The sequence below is a fragment of the Erpetoichthys calabaricus genome, chromosome 12, assembly GCF_900747795.2.
Source record: "Erpetoichthys calabaricus chromosome 12, fErpCal1.3, whole genome shotgun sequence".
In the NCBI taxonomy this organism is placed as follows: domain Eukaryota; kingdom Metazoa; phylum Chordata; class Cladistia; order Polypteriformes; family Polypteridae; genus Erpetoichthys; species Erpetoichthys calabaricus.
In genome coordinates this window covers 60,121,913-60,146,466 of record NC_041405.2, presented here as the reverse complement: position 1 = coordinate 60,146,466, position 24,554 = coordinate 60,121,913, and the positions used below count along the sequence as shown (strand labels likewise).

Genomic DNA, 24,554 nt, shown 5'->3' with positions numbered 1-24,554 from the left:
TTAGTTTTTAAACATCTTGAAGTATATGTGGAAATGGGCAAAAGCAACATTTTTGTGCATATGCACTGTTTCTACATGAAGCAGCAGGGCATTTCGTATGTGTATTTCTTGACTGGATCAACTTTGTAGACCCACCTCTATACTCTAAATACTCTAAAGTATTTTTGTAATATTTGCTGGAAAAATCAGTGTTGTATTTTTTATTTTATTTTATTTTTTTAATTGATAAAATAAAAATGACTACAGTAAAAGAAATCAAACAATAGCAAACAAAACTCCAATCCTCAACTCATACAACCCCACACAACCCACACAACCCCCAGACAGGAACACAAGTAAAACAAGAATCTAAGGGTACATTGCACACACAGATACACCATGCAGGAGCATGTGGCAGAGAGAGGGGAAAAAAACAAGTAAATGTGGAAATATGAAATTGCTTCATGGAATTCAACCAGCTCTGGCCTAACTGAGCAGTATTAAGCCAGTTTTGGACAATAGAACTAGAGCGGTTGTTGATCCCAGAATATGTGGAGGAAGGTGGTGGGGACTTTAACAGGGTGTGAAGGATGGCCGGCCATTTACCCCGGCCAATACCCCCAGGCCGCTAGATGGAGCCCTCCCTGTAGCATGGAAGTGCCCCGAAGACCAGCAGGGAATTATGGACAATGGAGTTTTTACTCCCAACCCTGCTGGACACCGTGGGGCCCACCAGAGGACGCTGCAGGGAGGCGCAAGGGACTCTTACGTGCCCTATAACCCGGAAGTGCGTCATGATCACATGACAAGAAGAAACGACGTGCTTCCGGGTTGAGGAAAAGGACTTTTACCCCTGACCTGGAAGTCATAAGGACTTGTGGGATTGTTGGACAGGAACACCTCCGGGTCAGGGAATATAAAAGGACGACGGGAAATCCCAGACATTGAGCTGAGCTGGGTGGAAGGGTGGCAACGCGTCTGGGAGTGTGTAGGATTATTGTATTGATTATTGTTTATTAATTATTAGAGTAGTGTGGAGTAGTGGTGCTTCGTGCACTTACTATAATAAATATTATTAATTTGGACTTTTATCTGGTGTCTGACGTCTGGTCTGAGGGATCAAGGGATCACGGAGACCTTAAACTGTCACAGTTGGTGTAGTTTCGGCAGGATTCTCTGGCCGTCGGTTTTGGCAGAGGAGCTGAATTTAAAATTTTTTTACTGTGGACAGAACCCTGAGAAGACAACGTTCAGACACACTGCAAACTCGCCAAAACCTTCCGTTTCCAAGAAAGTCATGGGGAAGAAAATACTTAAGCAGAGCGGCAGCCCAAGTGGAGGTCCTATGTTTAATATGGCCTATGCTCAAGACGAGCCATGGAGCGGTTACGTGTCTCGGGAGAGACATTCGGAGAAGGACGACTTCAAAGAGGTATGTGCCAGGGAAGCATTTGAAAACCTTTTTAAAATAACCCATTTTGTCCCGTGCACATACCTCCCAGGTGTCCATCTGGAGACTCTGCGGAGGGCAGGAAAACCTCCTGAAGATGATGGTGTATGCTCGTCACGGCCTGAAAATAAAACAAAGGACTTCCCACATGTCGGGTGCTGGTGAAGGGACACGTGACCACCCATGAAAGAGTGGGGGAAGCAGACGGTACGCATCCTGATATTTTTGGCTTGACCCAGGAAAAGACGGACTTGTTTTTTTCCGAAGGGGAAAGGGGAGGCGAGCGAAGCACCGCTCTCCCTACAAAAAGGTAAGGAGGTCCGGGAAATGACTGATCGGTCCGTCGATAAATTGAAACAGACAGATCGCAGTCAGCCAAAAGCGGCACCGCAGACCTCCAAAAAGAACTCCAAATCCCAGAAGCCTCCGCGAATCCCGTCAGAACACATGCCGACAGCGCACATGCTCATTGGCTCCCGGCCGGCAGGTAAGGAGAATGCAGAAGTGAACCTGCCTCCGGCCGAATTAAATAACTTTCTTGACGTACGGGAGGTCGAAAAATTAATAGAGCCTGTACGTAGTATTTTTCAGGTATTGACTGAGATCAAGAGGATCGTTGGAGACTTGGGAGCGACGGCTGAAGCCCCGATAAAAGAAGGTGGAGGAATACCTGCGGCGACTAGGTCATGAGTGTCCCGTGTTATATGATTTGGCGGTACAGGTAGGAAATGCCGGTACTGTATATAATGAAATAGGGACGCAGTATGAAACGGGCCCGCATTTGATAAGTAGCGGGTGCCAAACCACTGCGAGCCCTACAAGAGAGTGTGGGATAATGACAGAAGGGGTGGGGGAAGTGCCAATCAAACCGGAGCAGTTGGAAAGTACTGTCTCTCGGGGCAATGTGGTGCTGAAGACACCACCGCGGAATAAAATAAGGTCAAAGGGTGTTCAGACAGTGAAAGGGCTCTCTTTTGTTAATAGAGAGACCCAAACTGTGAACAAACCCCAGATTAAGCAGGATATCCCCAAAATAAAATGCGGGTCCTCCTGACAAAGTAGAGAGAAAGGCGGAGTGTACTGAGGCGGCTTTTAAAACCTCCCTTGGCGGAGAAAAGGGCGGAGTTGACGGAGTTTCCGAGGTGTTTCCAGTCTCGCAGAGGAAGACAACCAGGAGAGCGACGCCTTTTGTTATAACTGTCGTCAGCCGGGCCACGTATGGTGAAGTTGTCCTCGGAGGACAGGGGATCGGAGGAATAACTGATACACTGTTCCCCCTAGGTTCTCTGGGTGTCTAGACAGCACAGCCAAGGCCCGACTGAAGGGTTCTCCTGGACGAAGACGTCCCTCGCGGGGCTGGCCGCTCCACCCCAGTGGTCTTCGCTTAGGGGAGGGAACTGTGAGGGATGGCCCGGCCATTTACCCCGGCCAATACCCCCAGGCCGCTAGATGGAGCCCTCCCTGTAGCATGGAAGTGCCCCCGAAGACCAGCAGGGAATTATGACAATGGAGTTTTTTATTCCCAACCCTGCTGGACACCGTGGGGCCCACCAGAGGACGCTGCAGGGAGGCGCAAGGACTCTTACGTGCCCTATAACCCGGAAGTGCGTCATGATCACATGACAAGAAGAAACGACGTGCTTCCGAGTTGAGGAAAGGACTTTTACCCTGACCTGGAAGTCATAAGGACTTGTGGGATTGTTGGACAGGAACACCTCCTGGTCAGGGAATATAAAAGGACGATGGGAAATCCCAGACGTTGAGCTGAGCTGTGTGGAAGGGTGGCAACCTGTCTGGAGTGTGTAGGATTATTGTATTGATTATTGTTTATTAATTATTAGAGTAGTGTGGAGTAGTGGTGCTTTGTGCACTTATTCTAATAAATATTATTATTTGGACTTTTATCTGGTGTCTGACCTTTGGTCTGAGGGATCAAGGGGTCACGGGAAACCTTAAACTGTCACAAGGGCTAAAATGACATAAGAGATCTAGTTCTAATCCTGTTAGGTGTTGTCTCTGGGGAATGGGTTACAGTCTATGGATAAATTTAAGCTGTGTGTTCTAGTGATTTGGATTTTAAAGAAATTTATGATATTTTAAAAGATAGCTTCACAGCACAATGCAGAGGATAGGGAAAGGTTGTTTAGCAAATTAGGACATGATTGGGAAAGATTTGAGGAAGCTTTGTGGAGGAGGGGGTAGAAATTAAACATTGGTTTGGACTTAGGGTAGAAGCAAATGAGCACCGGTTATGAATTGAAAGAGCTGAAGAGAGGGGGGCTTCATATGTCCTGAGTACATACCAAAATGTGCAAATCAAAAAAAGGAAATTGGAAGGGATAGAATGCCTAGATTGAAGATAAGTACATTTCCCAGCCCTGACTCATCAAATGTACAGTGTCTCCCAGCACATAGATACCACACAGACACCAAGAAAAGGAGGAAATTGAACATCCTTCAATATTCAGGGCAGAATTGCAGAATAACGTAGAGTGTATGTGCCATCTCACAGAGGACCCATCTTATGCATCTACAGTGCATCCGGAAAGTATTCACAGCGCATCACTTTTTCCACATTTTGTTATATTACAGCCTTATTCCAAAATGGATTAAATTCATTTTTTCCTCAGAATTCTACACACAACACCCCATAATGACAATGTGAAAAAAGTTTACTTGAGGTTTTTGCAAATTTATTAAAAATAAAAAAAACTGAGAAATCACATGTACATAAGTATTCACAGCCTTTGCTCAATACTTTGTTGATGCACCTTTGGCAGCTTCAAGTCTTTTTGAATATGATGCCACAAGCTTGGCACACCTATCCTTGGCCAGTTTCGCCCATTCCTCTTTGCCGCACCTCTCAAAGCTCCATCAGGTTGGATGGGAAGCGTCGGTGCCCAGCCATTTTAAGATCTCTCCAGAGATGTTCAATCGGATTCAAGTCTGGGCTCTGGTTGGGCCACTCAAGGACATTCACAGAGTTGTCCTGAAGACACTCCTTTGATATCTTGGCTGTGTGCTTAGGGTCGTTGTCTTGCTGAAAGATGAACCGTCGCCCCAGTCTGAGGTCAAGAGCACTCTGGAGCAGGTTTTCATCCAAGATGTCTCTGTACATTGCTGTAGTCATCTTTCCCTTTATCCTGACTAGTCTCCCCTGTCCCTGCCGCTGAAAAACATCCCACAGCATGATGCTGCCACCACCATGCTTCACTGTAGGGATGGTATTGGCCTGGTGATGAGCGGTGCCTGGTTTCCTTCAAACGTGACGCCTGGCATTCACACCAAAGAGTTCAATCTTTGTCTCATCTCATGGTCTGAGAGTCCTTCAGGTGCCTTTTGGCAAACTCCAGGCGGGCTGCCATGTGCCTTTTACTAAGGAGTGGCTTCCGTCTGGCCACTCTACTATACAGGCCTGATTGGTGGATTGCTGCAGAGATGGGTCAGATTTGGAGGTCTACAGACAATTCCTTTGACTTCATGCTTGGTTTGTGCTCTGACATGAACTGTCAACTGTGGGACCTTATATAGACAGGTGTGTGCCTTTCCAAATCATGTCCAATCAACTGAATTTACCACAGGTGGACTCCAATTAAGCTGCAGAAACATCTCAAGGATGATCAGGGGAAACAGGATGACACTGAGCTCAATTTTGAGTTTCATGGCAAAGGCTATGAATACTTTATGACAAGTGCTTTCTCAATTTTTTTTTTTAAATAAATTTGCTAAAAACCTCGAAGTAAACTTTTTTCATATTGTCATTATGGGGAGTGTTGTGTGGTAAGAATTCTGAGGGAAAAAAATGAATTTAATCCATTCTGGAATAAGGCTGTAACATAACAAAATGTGGAAAAAGTGATGCGCTGTGAATACTTTCCGATGCACTGTAAAGGGAATAAAATACAATAGAAAAACCACTAGTCAGAAAGGACCTTTAATCTACTAGAAAGAAATAGAAATGAAGTTAAGCAATGTGGAAAATAGTTTGTTTCTATAGAAAACCAAGTAGAGGGACAGTTTGAGGAGGGCAAGATCCTGCTCTAGACTGGCCTTAGAGAGAAGGCAAGGAGATATAATTCAAAATTATGGAGGGACACACCCCCATCCAACCTCTTGCAAATCAGAGTGGAGTGTATAATTGGTGGGCTCTTGTAATTCCAAAGAAATGAGGACACCAGAGCGTTTAATATTTCCAGTATTCAGGAGGGGGAGAAAGTGAGAGCACTGCGCTTGCAAAGTTAATTCTATGGAGAAAATGGAGTCTCTGACACTGTTCAGAACACAACGAAAGTTGGCTGCTCCTAGCTCCTGGACTGTGGCAAAAATATCCACTATCAGGTATCTGAAAGACTCCATCTAAGGAGTGAATGGAATGTAAGCAGATGACAAGAAGTATTTGTTTGTAAAAGAACAGATTGAGACCAGTCAATCTTTCAGACAGGTTTTCAAAAATGTTAAAGTTGAGGCTATGATGAAGATCTGCAGATAGATTCAGATACTGTAGATATCTGAGGATAGAGCAGAACATACATTATCAACATACAAGAAAACTTTTTGTGTATATCTTTAATCAGTACGGGATTGATTTTTCTCTGAATTCCAGAGACCTACTACCAGAGGCTCTAATGAGAGAATAAAGATAAACCGAGAAGGACAGGCCTGTCTAACTACTTGAAATACTCAAAACAATGGTATTAGTAAGAAGGATTGAAGAGAAAGAAGAATAAAGGGTCTGGCCCATTTTAATAGAGGCAGAGCCAAAGCCGTTTCTACCGAGGACTTTTCACAAAAATTACTACTTTATCCTTTCAAAGCCCTTCCCTGCATCTAGGCAAAAGACAGCTGCAGGCAGGAAAAGGGTTGGAGCAATATGCAAGACAAACAGCAAGCAGCAAACATTAGCTGCATGAAGAGACTTCATAATGGCAGTTTGGTTGGAATGAATCTTCTGCGGCTGATGTACAAGTATGACATTTTTAGTTAATATATAATAAAGTTTTACAGTTTATTACAAGTGAGTATATGTGTATGTATACAAGGTCTGACAATTAAGTTTGCGAGCTTGCCACCATGAGCTTACATTGGCAGCTCTGTACAAACAGCTAGGTAAGGTTTCATAACCTTGGTATATCAGTGACTCATAGCTGTGTTCGTGTGGACGTGTGGCGGTGTCTTGCTGAGTGGCATTCATTATTGTTCATTATTGTTGTTGCATGTTCTTGTGTGCCGTCGCGAGAATATCGGAGCTTGCATTAGAGCATCGAACAAACACCGGCTCACCCGGCACTGTCTGTTAGGGAATTTTTAGCCAGTGAACAAATAACTGTATTGGAACACTCTCCCTACTCACCTGATCTGGCCCCTAGTGACTTTTTTCTTTACACGAAGATAAAGGAAACATTGAAAGGAAGACATTTTGATGACATTCAGGATATCGAGCTTAATACGACAACAGCTCTGATGGCCATTCCAGATAAAGAGTTCCAAATTGCTTTGAAGGGTGGACTATGCGCTGGGTATATAAAAAACTTCAATACCACTTGCCTAGGCATTTCACTTCATCCTTTATTTACTGCTTGGTATCATTCAATCCTTTTGTCTCATTTGTCATTTTCAAATTACATCTGTCAGTCCCTAATTGTTTCTTTTATATTTATCAGCAGCTTATTTATCTACTTATTCAGCTTCTTCTGTGTTTTCTTTTGTGTTGTGCTCCTGGCAGTGTCTCATAGTCAGCTGGTGCTTGTGAAGGGGTTGTAGACTGAGATGACAAAGGAGACCCTGAATTTTTTTTGTTTTGCAAAATATGTGCAAACAGTCTTCAGTACTGGTTTCACTTCTGACCCTGGCCTCCGCCTCGGTAGTTGTAGGACTAGAAACTCAACTACTGCAGGAGGGAGAAGCATCATACCTAGATAGTGTAGATACTGTAGATTGCCAGTTTCACCAAGGCTGCCACTGCTTCATCATCTACAGCATGTTCAGCATTCAGTTTGGCTTCAGTTGGTCTTTGGTTTCTTTAGAATTTTGGAGGTATATTACACACCATCTGAAGCCTTCCCAGAAGTAAAAAAAAACATAGAATATCCCATGTAAATGTAATCAGCAATAAATCAAACGCAATTCTATTTGTGAAAAAGATGTCTGACATTGGATGAGACCAAATCCCAACAAAAACTGCCGCAGCTCTTCTGTTTTTCTTTTAGATGCTTTAATATAAGTGAGGAGCTACTTTATAATGGGGCTTTTCTTCACTTAAATTCTCTGAACTAGATAGCATCAGGAGTTTAAGTGTTAATTATAATTTAATGTATTATAATGTTCAATTTCTTTGGAATATTGTACTGATTTATTTTAATTGAATTTTGTTTTACGTGTTATACTGAAGTTTTACATTCAATATGTAAAACACAATAAAAAAAAGGAAAAGCTGTTAACCCGACATTTGAGACAGCAGGTTGTGAGCACTTTTTAGTAATTCTACAGTTATTCTGTCTAAGGCTGTAGTGTTTATATAGTGTCTAGTAAAGCCTGTAATTCTTTCTTGTTTTGTCTAGGTTTTCCAGATGATTTCCAACATATTATTTCAGCTATCCATCCATTGTCTCCCGCTTATCCGAGGGTCCGGGTCGCGGGGGCAGCAGCTTGAGCAGAGATGCCCAGACTTCCCTCTCCCCGGCCACTTCTTCTAGCTCTTCCGGGAGAATCCCAAGGCGTTCCCAGGCCAGTCGAGAGACATAGTCCCTCCAGCGTGTCCTGGGTCTTCCCTGGGGCCTCCTCCCGGTTAGACGTGCCCGGAACACCTCACCAGGGAGGCATCCAGGAGGCATCCTGATCAGATGCCCGAGCCACCTCATCTGACTCCTCTCGATGCAGAGGAGCAGCGGCTCTACTCTGAGCCCCTCCCGGATGACTGAGCTTCTCACCTTATCTTTAAGGGAGAGCCCAGACACCCTGCGGAGGAAACTCATTTCAGCCGCTTGTATTCGCGATCTCGTTCTTTCGGTCACTACCCATAGTTCATGACCATAGAGGTGAGGGTAGGAACATAGATCGACTGGTAAATTGAGAGCTTCGCCTTGCGGCTCAGCTCCTTTTTCACCACGACAGACCGATGCAGCGCCCGCATTACTGCGGATGCCGCACCGATCCGCCTTGTCGATCTCACGCTCCATTCTTCCCTCACTCGTGAACAAGACCCCGAGATACTTGAACTCCTCCACTTGGGGCAGGATCTCGCTTACCAAACCCTGAGAGGGCACTCCACCCTTTTCCGGCTGAGGACCATGGTCTCGGATTTGGAGGTGCTGATTCTCATCCCAGCCGCTTCACACTCGGCTGCGAACCGATCCAGAGAGAGCTGAAGATCACGGCCTGATGAAGCAAGCAGGACAACATCATCTGCAAAAAGCAGTGACCCAATCCTGAGCCCATCAAACCGACCCCCTCAACGCCCTGGCTGCGCCTAGAAATTCTGTCCATAAAAGTTATGAACAGAATCGGTGACAAAGGGCAGCCCTGGCGGAGTCCAACTCTCACTGGAAACGGGTTCGACTTACTGCCGGCAATGCGGACCAAGCTCTGGCACCGATCGTACAGGGACTGAACAGCCCTTATCAGGGGGGCCGGTACCCCATACTCTCGGAGTACCCCCCACAGGATTCCCCGAGGGACACGGTCGAATGCCTTTTCCAAGTCCACAAAACACATGTAGACTGGTTGGGCAAACTCCCATGCACCCTCCAGGACCCTGCTAAGGGTATAGAGCTGGTCCACTGTTTCTGCGACCAGGACAAAAACCACACTGTTCCTCCTGAATCCGAGGCTCGACTATCCGACGGACCCTCCTCTCCAGGGACCCCTGAATGGACTTTTCCAGGAGGCTGAGGAGTGTGATCCCTCTGTAGTTGGAACACACCCTCCGATCCCCCTTCTTAAAGAGGGGGACCACCACCCCGGTCTGCCAATCCAGAGGCACTGTCCCTGATGTCCATGCGATGTTGCAGAGGCATGTCAACCAAGACAGTCCTACAACATCCAGAGCCTTGAGGAACTCCGGGCATATCTCATCCACCCCCGGGGCCCTGCCACCAAGGAGTTTTTTGACCACCTCGGTGACCTCAGTCCCAGAGATGGGGGAGCCCACCTCTGAGTCCCCAGGCTCTGCTTCCTCATTAGAAGGCATGTTAATGGGATTGAGGAGGTCTTCGAAGTACTCCCCCCACCGACCCACAACGTCCCGAGTGGAGGTCAGCAGCGCACCATCCCCACCATATACAGTGTTGACACTGCACTGCTTCCCCTTCCTGAGACGCCGGATGGTGGACCAGAATCTCCTCGAAGCCGTCGGAAAGTCGTTCTCCATGGCCTCCCCAAACTCCTCCCACGCCCGAGTTTTTGCCTCAGCAACCACCAAAGCTTGGCCTGCCGGTACCTATCAGCTGCCTCCAGGGTCCCACAGGACAAAAGGGTCCTGTAGGACTCCTTCTTCAGCTTGACGGCATCCTTCACCGCCGTGTCCCACCAACGGGTTTGGGGATTGCCGCCACGACAGGCACCGACCACCTTACGGCCACAGCTCCGGTCAGCTGCCTCAACAATAGAGGCACGGAACATGGCCCATTCGGACTCAATGTCCCCCACCTCCCTCGGGATGTGGTCGAAGTTCTGCTGGAGGTGGAAGTTGAAGCTACTTCTGACAGGGGGCTCTGCCAGACGTTCCCAGCAGACCCTCACAACACGTTTGGGCCTACCACGCCTGACTGGCATCCTTCCCCACCATCGAAGCCAACTCACCACCAGGTGGTGATCAGTTGACAGCTCCGCCCCTCTCTTCACCCGAGTGTCCAAGACATGTGGCCGCAAGTCCGACGACACGACCACAAAGTCGATTATTGAACTGAGGCCTAGGGTGTCCTGGTGCCAAGTGCACATATGAACACCCCTATGCTTGAACATGGTGTTCGTTATGGACAATCCGTGACGAGCACAGAAGTCCAATAACAAAATACCGCTCGGGTTCAGATCGGGGGGGGCCATTCCTCCCAATTACGCCCTTCCAGGTCTTACTGTCATTGCCCACGTGAGCATTGAAGTCTCCCAGCAGAATGAGGGAGTCCCCAGAAGGTATGCCCACTAGCACCCCCTCCAGGGACTCCAAAAAGGGTGGGTACTCCGAACTGCTGTTCGGTGCATACGCACAAACAACAGTTAGGACTCGTCCCCCCACCCGAAGGCGAAGGGAGGCTACCCTCTCGTCCACCGGGGTAAACCCCAATGTACAGGCTCCAAGTCGGGGGCAATAAGTATACCCACACCCGCTCGGCGCCTCTCACCGGGGGCAACTCCAGAGTGGTACAGAGTCCAGCCCCTCTCAAGGAGATTGGTTCCAGAGTCCAAGCTGTGCGTCGAGGTGAGTCCGACTATATCTAGCCGTAACCTCTCAACTTCGCGCACTAGCTCAGGCTCCATCCCCTTCAGAGAGGTGACATTCCACGTCCCAAGAGCCAGTTTCTATAGCCGAGGATCGGACCGCCAAGGTCCCCGCCTTCGGCCACCACCCAACTCACACTGCACCCGACCTCCTTGGCCCCTCCCATAGGTGGTGAGCCCATGGGAAGGGGGACCCACGTTGCCTCTTTGGGCTGTGCCCGGCCGAGCCCCATGGGTGCAGGCCTGGCCACCAGGCGCTCGCCATCGAGCCCCACCTCCAGGCCTGGCCTCCAGAGTGGGGCCCCGGTGACCCACGTCCAGGCAAGGGAAAACGCCGTCCAAAATTGTTTTTCATCATAGGAGGTTTGTTTAATCGCTCTTTGTCTCATCTCTCACCTAGGACCAGTTTGCCTTGGGTGGCCCTACCAAGGGCGTAAAGCCCCGGACAACAGAGCTCCTAGGATCATTGGGACACGCAAACCCCTCCACCACGATAAGGTTTACATATTATTTTGATTTACTCAATCCATATTCTGAGTATTGCTTGAAAGTTGCAGTCACTGGCCATCTTCATAAGGCAAATTCTAATATTATGTGCTAATCTGAAATCAAGTGACATTTGAGATTTTCTTGCCATGTAAAACTTTATTACAAAGATGTTTACCAGCAAGGACTTAAACATAGAACATATATATTTAATAAACATGCTGTTGCTTGAGAAGGTGTTGTAGACTAAGATGAAAAAAGACATATTGTACTACCATCAAATGATCTGATGAAGGCCAAACTTAGCAACCCTTGGAATCTGTATTCTGCAGCAGGTCCTCAACAGCATGGACAACTGTGTACTGTGCTGTATAATTATTGCTGATTAACACTTTGAAAGTGTCTGAAGTTGTGTTGTATATTAATATACTATATGTAGTTGATTAGCTTCACTGTATTGATTTTTAAGTGTGAATCTTGGCCAACTTTATTGAGAATCATCAAGCTGTTATTTGCTAAGATTGACAAGGTAAACTTAAGTAACATTATTTCAATATTATATTTAAATTTCAATATTTACAAATGTTGCTTTAAATTAACATACAAAATTTTTGTCAAAGTCACATTTAAAAACATAATAAAATGCATAGTTTGTCAGTAAATGTCAAAGCCTTTTTGTAACTCACCAGTATATGCATAATGCACCAAGGCTTTGAGTGCATCCGGATCCACCCCTTCCATTTTAATCTCATCTTGCTTGGCCTCACGGACATCATTAGTGAACATTGCAGCAAAGTAATCGGACACTGCACTCAAAACAAGTCTGTGAATATATTCCAAATGAAAAAACACATTGCTAGGTTGTAAATTAATAGTATCATTAATTTAAAAATGATACAGTACATCAGTCTTTTCTTTACACAAAGGACAGCGCCCTTCAAACAAGCTAACAAATATACACATGGTTGGGTAGTTAAATCTGGATAATGAACATTTCTAAAAAAGATTTATTTATCTGCAGAGCACTTACAGTTTTATTACTGTTGCGTGGATTAATCATGTTCAAGGATGATCATTTTCTTTAGTTAAAAATACATCACTTAAAACAAAATAACTGAATTATATTCTGAGGTGATCAGTAACATTAACTACTTTTCAGTTTGTGTCTGGTAGTGTTTATTGATTTAGATCATAAAGCTCACCCTGTCAGAATGTGCAAAAAAGTATCCATGTTAATTTTGCTGGCTGAATTTCTTTACTGTAAGCCTAATACCGTAAGTATTTAATATTTTACAAATGTATTGTTAACACATATAACAAACTGTTACATCAAAATGGACAGAAACACACCCAAAACCAAAGGATTAGGTAATTAGTTAGAATTTGTATAAATTAAGATCAATACGTGCCTAAAAAGTTGATAATATTGAAAATTAAAAAGCGTTGGGCATTGGCATAGCTGTTGTTTTATCATGGATCTGACATTTATATTGTAAGCTGGAGGGCTGAAACCTGGTACAGAGAGTCGCTTGATTCACGAGAATGTGAATAAAGCTGAGGAGGGGGGTGTAAGCTGGAGGGCTGATCGCACCCTCGGAGGACACAGACGCCCCTGGGAAAACTCCTGAAACAGCTGACAGTCTACCTTCACATTGCTCCATACCCTTCTTACTTGCGCTATAACGCGCGAGGGTACTCCGCTTACTTAAAAGCCTTGTACAGTGCCTGTCAGTTTTGGAATTGATTGTTTTGCTTCTCTCTCTCTCTCTCTCTCTCTCTGACATTCTCTGCTCCTGGAGGAGCTGTCATCTCTGACTTGTCATGGAGCACGTTTAAACTTTTGTAAAGAGACAAATGTTTGTTTGCAGTGCTTTGAATAAAGTTCCTTTTTTTTCTACAACCTCTTCTGTCTCTGTGCAAATATGTGACCCAAGCGTGACAATGGTACCAGGAGTGGTTGCACAGATGGATGCCGAGGAGTTATTTCAAATCACTCAGAATGTTCCACTTCCTTATGATCCAGAGGATGACCCGCCCCCTATCCCTGATCTGAATGTCCCGGTTCAGAGCCGTCGACAGTACATCCCTTTGCCTCCGCTTCCTGAAAATTCTAAGAATATCCATCTGATGACCCAGAGATGTTCCTTTTAGCCTTTGAGCAAGTGGCGACTTTATTGGGATGGGACAAACGATACTGGGCCATTATCATCACACCTTTTTTTGTCTGTGGATGCTCTACTGTCCTTGCAGAATGTGCCTCACGATAAGCTGGTGATTATGATTTCCTGAAGCAACAAATTGGTTTACGTAACACTGTGACTTTTTTGGCTAAAGGTTTTGCACTTAACAACTGGAACCTAAACATGGACGGTCCCATCTGTGCACAAATTCAAGATTTGATTCATAAAGTGCATTGCTGGTTTGAGGGAGACGTGGTGGAGCGAATTGTGGAGAAAGTTGTCATGAATATATTACTGGCCGGGATACCTGCAGTTCTTCGAGATGAATTTCTGCGTCATGATGTGGAATCATTATCAATTATGTCCAGACAATTGGAAGGTTCTCAGACCACTTGGAGAAAGAGCAGTGGATTTGGTGCTGTTTCTCAACCTACAAAGGAGCGTCCAGGACATTCTCGCCGCTTTGATTGATGGCTAGAGCAAAGACAAGCTGCAGGACCTGACAATCGAATGGGGTCAGGAAGGCCTCCGGGGAATCCGGTTGTTGATGAGGTGCCTATATCTGGGGAGACAGGAGTAGGCCGCGGAGGCTGTGGATGTCGCAGGTGATATTTCGGTAGTGGAGCTGACCGAAGATGTTTCTGGTGTGATCAACCCGGTCACTTGGCGAGAGAATGACGCTTGTCTCCAACTCAATCAATTAGAATTGGATTGGCTGAGGTTTGTTGCTCAAATATTCCCTATTCTCCGGATAAAAAAGATGGCTTGTTAATCTTGGTGAAGTTGGGGAACCAAGAGATCTCAGCATTATTGGACTCAGGCAGTGACCTTTGTGTTGTCAGATGGGACTGTCTTGATGACAGATGCCTTAGTGACGCTGAGACTGTAAAGATACGTTGTGTACATGGTGATGTTAAAGACTATCAGACATTGCTTCTTCCTTTGACTTATAAGGGTCGCCACTTTAAAGTTTTGTCTGCCGTTTCGGACTCCTGCCCCTGGCCATTACTCATAGGAAGAAGGAATGCCCTTTTTCCTAAACTAATTAATAAATGTCGGGCACCTGTCATCGAGTCGCCTGCTGAGCTTAGTGGGGGGGAAGAAGAAGAAGAACTAGTGGCGGTCGGGGATAATCTAGAGCCCCAATTAGAGATTGAACCCAATCTCTCTAGTGAGACTGAGGGAGACAACCAATTTCCCAGAGTGGCAGGCAAGCCCATCTACATCTTCTCAGATTACAAATGCCTCCGATCACAAACCGAGTACTAGCGAGCAGTCGGATTTTGTGCGCTTGCAGCATACTGATAGCTCATTAGAATATGCATTTAAACAGGCTCGCTCTGCCAATGACTCTTATTACCAAGAGTGTGATACCGGGCGCTTGAAAACTCCACACGTTCTAGAAAAAGAAGGTTGCCTTTTCAGAGTGATTTCAGACCATTTAATGGGGGAATTTATTGAACAACTGAAGTGCATAGGGAAATTCTTTTGCAGCTGGCCCACTCTCTTGGGAGGGCACCTGGGGGCTGATAAGAAAAGAGAGTGGTTATCAAAACAATTTTATTGGCTGAATATGGGAAAAGATGTGGCACGGTTCTGTACTTCATATCCTGACTGTCAGATTGTTTCCGCTTATAAGCCTCCTCGGGCTCCCCTTTGTCCTGTACCTATTTTGGAAATCCCCTTTCAGCGGGTGGGATTAGATTTTGTAGGCCCTTTACCTAAGACTAAAAATGGGTACCAATATTTGCTGGTGTTGGTTGACTATGCTGCTTTGAAAAAGGCCAACTCCTCCGCTGTAGCCAAAGCTCTGTGAGGGATTTTTACTCATATTGGAATCCCTAGAGAAATTTTAACTGATCAGGGAACACCTTTTACTTTTCACGTGATGAAACAATTGTGTGACAGCTTTGCTATTAAGAAATTGGGTACCACTGTTTACCATCCACAGACTAATGGTTTGACTGAATGGTTTAACAAGACTTTAAAACAGATGATCAGGCGAATTGCTCATAATGATCCTACATCCTGGGACTCTGTCCTGCCTTTTGTTATGTTCGTGGTGCGGGAATCGCCGCAGGCGTCCACTGGCTTGCGTCCGTTCAAGCTGTTATTTGGCAGGCACCCAAGAGGCATCCTGGATGTTGTACGAGAGGAATGGATAGGAAACGAGTCAACAGTTCTTGGGCTGCGCTTTGCAGATCGGGTAGTTTCGTTGCAAGATAGAATTTCTAAGCTTTCTTCTATTGCTGTGGAGCATCAACAATGTGAGCAAGAAACTCAGAAACGTCTTTACGATAGGTGCAGTAAGCTCCGTGAATTCAAACCTGGTGATCGTGTTTTCGTACTGGTTCTGTCTGACCCGCACAAATTCCTAGCTAAATGGCAGGGCCCCGCCATTATTGAGGAGCTTATGGGTCCGGTAAATTACAAGGTTAGAATACCAGGCCGGTGCAAACCATTCCAGATTTTACACATTAATCTCTTGAAGGAATGACATGACCAACAAGGGGTTTACACTTTCTTGACTGCTGTTTCTCAGACCGATGTTGTCATTGGTAACGATTTGACTGACTCACAGAAGACAGAACTGTTATCTTAGATCGAACAGAACACTGATATCTTTTCAGACTTGCCAGGCAAGACTAACCTTGCAGAACGTAAAATCACTACTGAACCCGATGTTCGCTTACAGATGCGGCCGTATCAGATTCCGGAAGCGTGACGAAATATTGTGCATGAAGAAGTCAAGAAGATGCTGGCATTAGGTGTAATACATGAAAGTAAAAGTGACTGGTGCAGCCCGGTCATATTAGTCCCAAAGCAAAACGGTTCGGTTCACTTCTGTATCGATTTCAGGTGCTTGAATAAGGTCTCTAAATTTGATGCTTATCCAATGCCCCGTGTTGACGAGCTGTTGGAAAAACTGGGTCAGGTGAGCTATATCTCCACGCTAGATCTCACAAAGGGTTATTGGCAGGTGCCTCTAGAAGCTGGCAGTTGTGAGAAAACAGCATTCGCGACTCCTGACGGACTTTATGAATTTACGAGACTCCCGTTTGGTCTTCATGGGGCACCTCTAACTTTCCAGCGTATGATGGATCAGATCCTGCGTCCTCATTCTGAATATTCCGGGGCGTACCTTGATGATGTGATTTTCAGCAATGATTGGCAAACTCTTTTAGTGCGACTTCAAGCTGTTCTTGAAAGCTTGAGACAGGCTGGCCTTACTGCGAACCCAAAGAAATGTAAACTGGGTATGTCTGAGTCTCATTACTTAGGTTATTCTATGGGCTGGGGTTTACTTCGGCCACAGTTAAGGAAAGTGGAAGAGATGCTTGTTTACCCACGACCAAAAACTCAGAAACAGATATGCGCCTTTCTGGGGCTTGCTGGTTACTACAGAAGGTTCATCCCTAAGTTTGCACATAGGGCTGCTCCTCTTTCAGAACTCACTAGAGGCAGAAGAAACCGCCCTATTTTATGGACAGAAATTTGTGAACGTTCCTTCTGTGATTTGAAAACTGCTTTGTCTACTGATCCGGTTCTGCGGAATCCCAATTTCTCAAAGGATTTTGTCTTACAAACGGACACAAGTGAGTTTGGTGTAGGCGCAGTCCTGTCACAGATTTTTGATGGAGAAGAGCACCCTATCACATACTTGAGTAGGAAATTACTTCCTAGGGAACGCAATTATTTGACAATTGAGAAGGAATGCTTGGTGATTAGATGGGCTGTCAAAGCTCTTCGTTATTACTTATGGGGTCGAAATTTCACTTTGGTAACTGATCATGCTCCACTTCAATGGTTATACCGTCAGAAAGATACAAACTGTCGTCTCATGAGATATTTTCTGTGCTTACAACCTTACAGTTTTACGGTAAAGCACCGACCAGGCTCTGAGCACATCAACGCAGACGTATTATCATGGCTGTATGAACCTGGTACAGAGAGTCGCTTGATTCACGAGAATGTGAATAAAGCTGAGGAGGGGGGTGTAAGCTGGAGGGCTGATTGCACCCTCAGAGGACACAGACGCCCCTGGGAAAACTCCTGAAACAGCTGACAGTCTACCTTCACATTGCTCCTTACCCTTCTTACTTGGGCTATAACACGCGATAAGCCTCTCGCGCAGTACACCGCTTACTTAGCCTTGTACAGCACCTGTCAGTTTTGGAATTGACAGTTTTGCTTCTCTCTCTCTCTCTCTCTCTCTCTGACATTCTCTGCTCCTGGCGGAGCTGTCATCTCTGACTTGTCATGGAGCACGTTTAATCTTTTGAAAAGAGACAAATGTTTGTTTGCAGTGCTTTGAATAAAGTTCCTTTTTTTCTACAACCTCCTGTGTCTCTGTGCAAATATGTGACCCAAGTGTGACAAAATGTTTTGTATTGCTATACCAAGCAGTTTGTCCATCTTAACAAATCCTCTTAATTTAAATGATTCAGGAGACAAAATAATCAGTGTTATTCACTGTTGTAACTCACTTGTACAAAGTAAACTAAATTATTACCAAAGTTCATCTTGTATAAAGTATGAATAAATGCTTCCATTTTCCAAACCTTTTTTTTCCATTTATAGCATTTATTGAGCTGGAATCAGTCTTGAGTAGCAGATCAAGAATAGCAGTAATCAACTATGAATAGGATGCCAGTGTATCCATGATATTCAGGCATACTCATTCACACTAGAGCAATTTAGATTTGACAGTCACCCTAACTGTATGTTTGAAGATGTATGTGCAAGCATGGAGAAAACATACAGGCTCAATGCATAAGTCAACTCAACTGGGAATTAAATGGCACCTATATGTTGTGAGGCAGCAATTGCACCCAGTTTTCCAGTTATCATCAGTATGGTTAAAAAAATCAAAAAATCTATTTACTTCTGAGTTCATAACCTCAATATACTCCAGTAACTAAATACTAATGGAGAGAATAACTCTCTGCCATTAACTATTTACAAACTGTAAGGTTCAGTGGAGCCAAAGAAAACTGGCTCTTTCATGAATTATAATAATAGGATGTAGGACTTCTCAATAATTAAATAATCTATATATCCTCTTTAAAGCTATCAAATACCTTTTTTCTGTGATGTTCCCATCAAATAATGTTTAATGCATTAATGGATTAAATCCTGTAGATCAAACAATCCCCCCCACCTCTCCTCACTACCTGAATCAAAAACACCTCATAGGAACATTCATATGCTTACATTTTATACTAGAATTGTCAATTAAAAAATCAGGTACAGACATTGAAGTAGAAAAATAAAACTTGGTATCGGGTCAAGTTCATCTTCCTTTTTTGTTCATTTGTGTATTACAATGTTCAGTGCAATGTCATATGTGTAAGAAATCATGTTTTGTCTGATCATGCAGTAAACCAACATCAGTTTAATATTTTTAAAAGGTCTGTGCCACTTTTTTTTAAAAACCTGATATGTAATGGAATGTCTTAGGGTTGCATATTTCCAATAAAAAAATAAATAAAAGACTTGAAAGAGGATCATTCATTTGGGTGTGATCCTAACTGAAATGCTTGTTCAAAGTGCTTGTTAAGATCATTATTTTGGTATAGGTTTCAACAAATCAGTATCTTTTGTTTGTTTTTTTTTTAATTTTTGCTGCACCACTGAGCTGTTGTTTTATATGACAATCTAAGTGGTATTTTTCTTTTTTGAGGCATGTTTAACACATCAAATGTGTAATGTCATAAAAGTGACCAATTAGACACTTGTTCTGATTGTCTCCCACCCATATCAACCAATCAAGACTCCCACTTTTCTTTTAAAAGCTTTTCATCTAAGCCATATTGGGAAGCTTTTTAATCATGCGGAGCAAAGTAGGGTAGGGCTGTATGCTGGAGAGTGGATTGCTCTGATTGCCTATATTGTAGGTGAAAAGTTTAACTTTTCCTGCCTTTGGGGTTTTTTACATGAAAGCAAATGGTCTCTTTCCTACCCTAGCCACATCTCACAGGAATCTTATCCCATTCTGTCTGTTTATTAAACAGTTGATGACATGCCAGCAAACAGTAATTGCCAATGACAGATTCGACATACATCAAAAGCAGTTTTGTATTATAATTAGGGCTACAACTAACAATTATTTTGATAATTGATTAATCTGGTGATTATTTTGTTGAGTAATTGATTAGTTGGATTGTTTAAAAATTTCATTTGAAATTAAAAACAATGTTCATGAAATGGAACTTTTCACCAAATAAACAGATTTGTATAATTTTCAGAAAAGTATTTTTAAATGACCAACCTGTAGATATTTTAAAGAAAATATGTTTTTATACAACATTTATATAATAATACATTGAAAATAAACTATAATAAATAGAAATAAAACCCTTAGTAGCCAAGGATGTGAAGTGCACATACATCTTCCTTAACTAAACTTGCAATTTGGCTTCTGTATTCAGAATAACACTAAGCTCACATTTCAAAATTAAACATGTAATTTAAGTTGTTTTTTTGTTTTTTCTCCAGTTTCTGTGAAAGAGAAGTTTTACTGGCAGAGCATCATGTAAATATCTGACCACCACAGAAGAATTTGTTGCACCATTATGACCAAATTATTGTTTTTTTTTGCCTGCAGTAATGTTTGAAATTAGTTGTCATATGCCAAATTTCTTTTTTGTGTCTGGAAAACTTTTACCACCGCAGATTCTTTGACACATTTTCTTTCAGCTAACACACTGTCGCAACATGCTCCATGTCATTTGCTACCAGGAGTGCTGTTAGATTTTCCCGTATGAAACACTGTGATCCTGCCACAAAATCTGTTTTACTGTCTAAACTAGGCTTACTGCAGCAGCGCTTGCACATTAAAACGTCTTCCTCCAGATTGTATAAAAGCCAGTTGAATTCTGATAGATAACTAGTCTGGAAATTTCACTTTTCCACCCTGCTCCTACCTTTTGACTCGGAATGAGTGATGTGCCTTTCAGTGGAAGTTGATATGCTTTTGGATACACTGCACTGTTGCTGAATTTTTGATTTCCTTTGCATATGAGACTGAAAAAAGTTTTCTGCTTGGACTGGTACTTAAATCTCTTCACAGTCATTTCTTGTAAGCACACACACACTAACATTCGGTCTCAGCTTTTAAATCCCGGCTGAAGACTCACTACTTCAGTTTAGCATATCCTGACTAGAGCTGCTGATTAACTGTACAGCCTGTATCTCTGTTGTTAGTCATTAGCACTAAAACATAAGTAACATGATAGTTATAATTGGATACTAACCCTCACCTATTCTGTTTCTCTTCTCAGTACTCAAATGTGGCTCTTGGTGCCACGGCCCACCTGCCAAGTTGTTTTGCCTGTCTAAGGTAAAGTCATCCCTGATGGAGGATCGCAGGAATCGTGGGAAAGAGGGGTCCTTTCATCGGATTGGCTGGCCCAGCGCTGTTTCAGCAGTGGAATGGCCAAACGGGGGAGGCAGCTTGATGGATGAGGTCTCCAGGACTCTAAACAAATCCAAATCATATTATGTGATATCATCTACTGTTAAATTCTGCTCCGTACTTCTAAAGTTTTTATTTTTATACTGTATTGAGGATTTGTTCTGTTCTGTGTATGGTATTGTATTGTATTGACCCCCTTCTTTTTGACCCTCACTGCACACCCAACCTACCTGGAAAGGGGTCTCACTTTGAACTGCCTTTCCCAAGGTTTCTTCCATTTTTTCCCTACAAGGGTTTTTTATTTGGGAGTTTTTCCTTGTGTTCTTAGAGAGTCAAGGCTGGGAGGCTGTCAAGAGGTAGGGCCTGTTAAAGCCCATTGTGGCACTTCTTGTGTGATTTTGGGCTATACAAAAATAAATTGTATTGTATTGTATTGTATGAATGCAAACTTGTAATGTAGTGCCATAATTTAGCAGAGTGACCACGGCACAAAAAAAACCACTCAAATATGGCAAGTGAAAATCTGAACGTGTACTAACTTAGCAGCTAATGGCACATATTTTTTAGACGCAGATCAAAAAACCTTTTGCATGAACTAGTGTTTTAATTGCTAGGGCATTGTAGAGGACAATGACTAAAATTATTCCTCATTTCGAACCAAAAGTCATGTCATTATGACTAGCCTAGCAAACATTGTGTTCATATACCTGTATCACATAACGCTGAAGTGACATTCAATGACGGCAAGTCTTACTCCTCCACAGAGATTGTAACGGTATGTTTCCTGTTCATATGTTTGTGCATCTCATGCCATTTGATGTCAGACTTACACATTTTACAACTCGCAAACCAGTCAGTTTCCAGCTACTACCTGCTGGCTTCGGCCTCGACAGGCCCAAAAACAGGTAATATCTTGCTGTTTTTAAACTTCTCAAGCTATCTCAAAAATGTCTCACAACACTGGCCTATAAAGACAATCTGAACAAAGAACCTTTATGAATAAAAAAATAATTACACGAGAAAAAAATAAATAAAAACATTCAAAAAAGCAAAAAAGGATTTGCCTAAAACTAATTTGAAGCAAACAAGTCTCAGTACACAATTCATTTCCAAAGCAGAACAGAAATAATCAGAAACCCCTAATAAATCCAAAAGAAAAGCAAAACCTACACAAAAAGACTTCAAACCACACTCAATGAACCACTGCTGTGTCCTTTTTTCTGTCCGACTTATAAAGCCAGAGGGAGGATCCAGGAACAAGGACGTCAGAGTGGACCCGCCTATTGAAATTCTACAACAAACTATATGGAATGACATTTAAACAAGTCAAGTCAAGTTGGGGAGCATGCACTGGTACAGTGCGTTGCCGCATCCACTACACAATGAAACAACTCGGGATCCCGGTTTGCAACCCCCCAGGCAGACACCCGGTCCAGTCCTACCCTCCGGAAATGATCATCTATCTGTCGCAGCCAGGTGTTACGTGGGTGATCCCTTGGCCTGGTCCAGCCACTCAGTTCCCCAACAATGAGGATCTTACGAGCCAGATCACCCTCGGGGAAACGTGCCACATGGCCGTACTGCCATAACTGACGCTCCCTCATAATGCAGGTAATGTGCCTCATTCGGGACTCCATGAGCAGCCGCTCATTCGACACAAAGTCAAACCAATGGTACCCAAGGATTCTCCAAAGAGACACAGTACCATAGGAGTCCAGTCTTCATTTCAGGTCACTGGATAGCGTCCATGTCTTGCAACCATATAGCAAGATAGGAAGCACCAGGACTCTAAAGACTTGGACCTTCGTCCTTTTGCATAGATATTGGGAGCGCCACACACCCCTTTCCAGCGACCTCATGACCCCCCATGCTCTCCCAATCCATCTACTGACTTCATAGGAAGAGTCACCAGAGACATGAATGTCACTGCCAAGGTAAGTAAACCTCTCAACAAGGTCAACACTCTCTCTGCAAACAGACACACTGCTGATGGCTGTGCCCAAGAGGTCATTAAAGGCCTGGATCTTGGTTTTTATCCAGGACACTCGCAAGCCCAGACATTCAGACTCCTCACTCAGTCTCTCGAGCACCCCGATCAGAGCCTCCATTGACTCCGCAAAGATCACATCATTATCACCAAAGTCAAGATCCGTGAATCTTTCTTCACCAACAGATGCCCCATAGCTGCTGGACCCCATGACCTTGCCCAACACCCAGTCCATACAAGCATTGAATAGAGTAGGAGCAAGAACACACCCCTGACGAACCCCAGAATCAACTGGGAAAAACGCAGAGGTCCTGCCTCCACTCTGCACAGCACTCACAGTGCTAGTGTACAAGCCGGCCATGATATCCAGCAACCTTGAGGGGATCCCACGAACCCTCAGGTTGTCCCACAGGGCAGCTCGATCAACTTTGCTTTGCAAAAATCGACAAAAGTTGCAAAGAAACTCTGCTGATATTTGCCTTTGCGCTCCATGAGAACTCTCAGTGCCAGGATGGATTGCTGAAGATGTTTGTCTATTTTCATTATCAAAGTTGTTTTCTAGCCTGATTTCTGAAGTTCCAAGTCTGTCAGTTTTCTAAATTGTGGAGGCTTGGGTTTCTAAGGCATATAGGTTTTCATCCATATTACACTGGAATAGCTTTATTTTAGATTAGATAATTTTTTTAATCCCCTGGGGAAATTCAGATACATAAAACAGAATAAACATAAACAAGGATACAAACTCACAGGACACAAATACAACCTATCCATCAAATAAAAAAATAAAAATAAATAATTTTATACTGTGCAGATCTTTCAAAATTAACTTAAAGAGCATATCAAGAGTAAATGTTGAATTGCCTGATAGCAGTGGACAGAAAAGACCTGCAGAGGTGCTTCTTAGCACACTGTGGTAGAATGAACCTGTGGCTAAAAGTGCTCCAGGACAGCACCTCCTGGAGGGGATGGAGAGGATTTCTCATGATTGCATTCAATTTTTCCACTGTCCTCTTTTCCACAACAGCTTCCATTGCATCCAGGGTTCACCCTGTGATGGAGCAGTGTTTTAAGATAAGTTTGTTCAGGCATTGTACTTTGTTTGAGCTCAAGTTGCTTCCCCAGGAGACTGTGTCATAGAACAACACACTGGCTACCATGGACTGATGGAACACTTCTAGTAGTTTGCTGCAAATATCAATAGACGTGAGACTCCTTATGAAGTACAGTTGGAAGTACAGTTTGCTCTAGCTTTTCTTATATAGTGCCACTGTGTTGTTAGACCAGTCCAGTTTCTTGTTCATGTGAACTTCTAGGTACTTGTAGCTCTGCACCACTTTCATGTCTTCCCTTTGAATGTTGATTGGTCTCAGAGGCTCCTTGGCAAGCCAGAAGTCCACCACATGCTGATGTTGAGTTGCAGGTTGGTTTCACTTCATCTCAAGACAAAGTCCCCCACAACCCTCCTGTACACTGAAGCGTCTCAATTATTAATTCAGCCTGTGATGGAGAAGATACCTTAAAATTTCTGTAGATGGCAAGCGCTGGTATCTGTTGTGTAGAAGGTAAACAGGAAGGGAGACAGGACAGTTCCCTGAGGTGCTCCAGTATTAGCCACCACCATTT

General features: G+C 43.9%; 1 protein-coding gene across 4 annotated transcripts in view; it reads right to left on the bottom strand.

Annotated features, from left to right (window-relative positions):
* The window catches only part of LOC114663090 (kelch-like protein 4), a 638,922-nt gene that overhangs the window by 297,878 nt on the left and 316,490 nt on the right, over nucleotides 1-24,554 (bottom strand). For all 4 annotated transcript variants that reach the window (XM_028816853.2, XM_051935330.1, XM_051935331.1 and 1 more), the window contains exon 3: nucleotides 12,034-12,170. In XM_028816853.2, coding sequence (XP_028672686.2) covers nucleotides 12,034-12,170 — 137 coding nt within the window. The remainder of the gene's footprint in view (nucleotides 1-12,033; nucleotides 12,171-24,554) is intronic.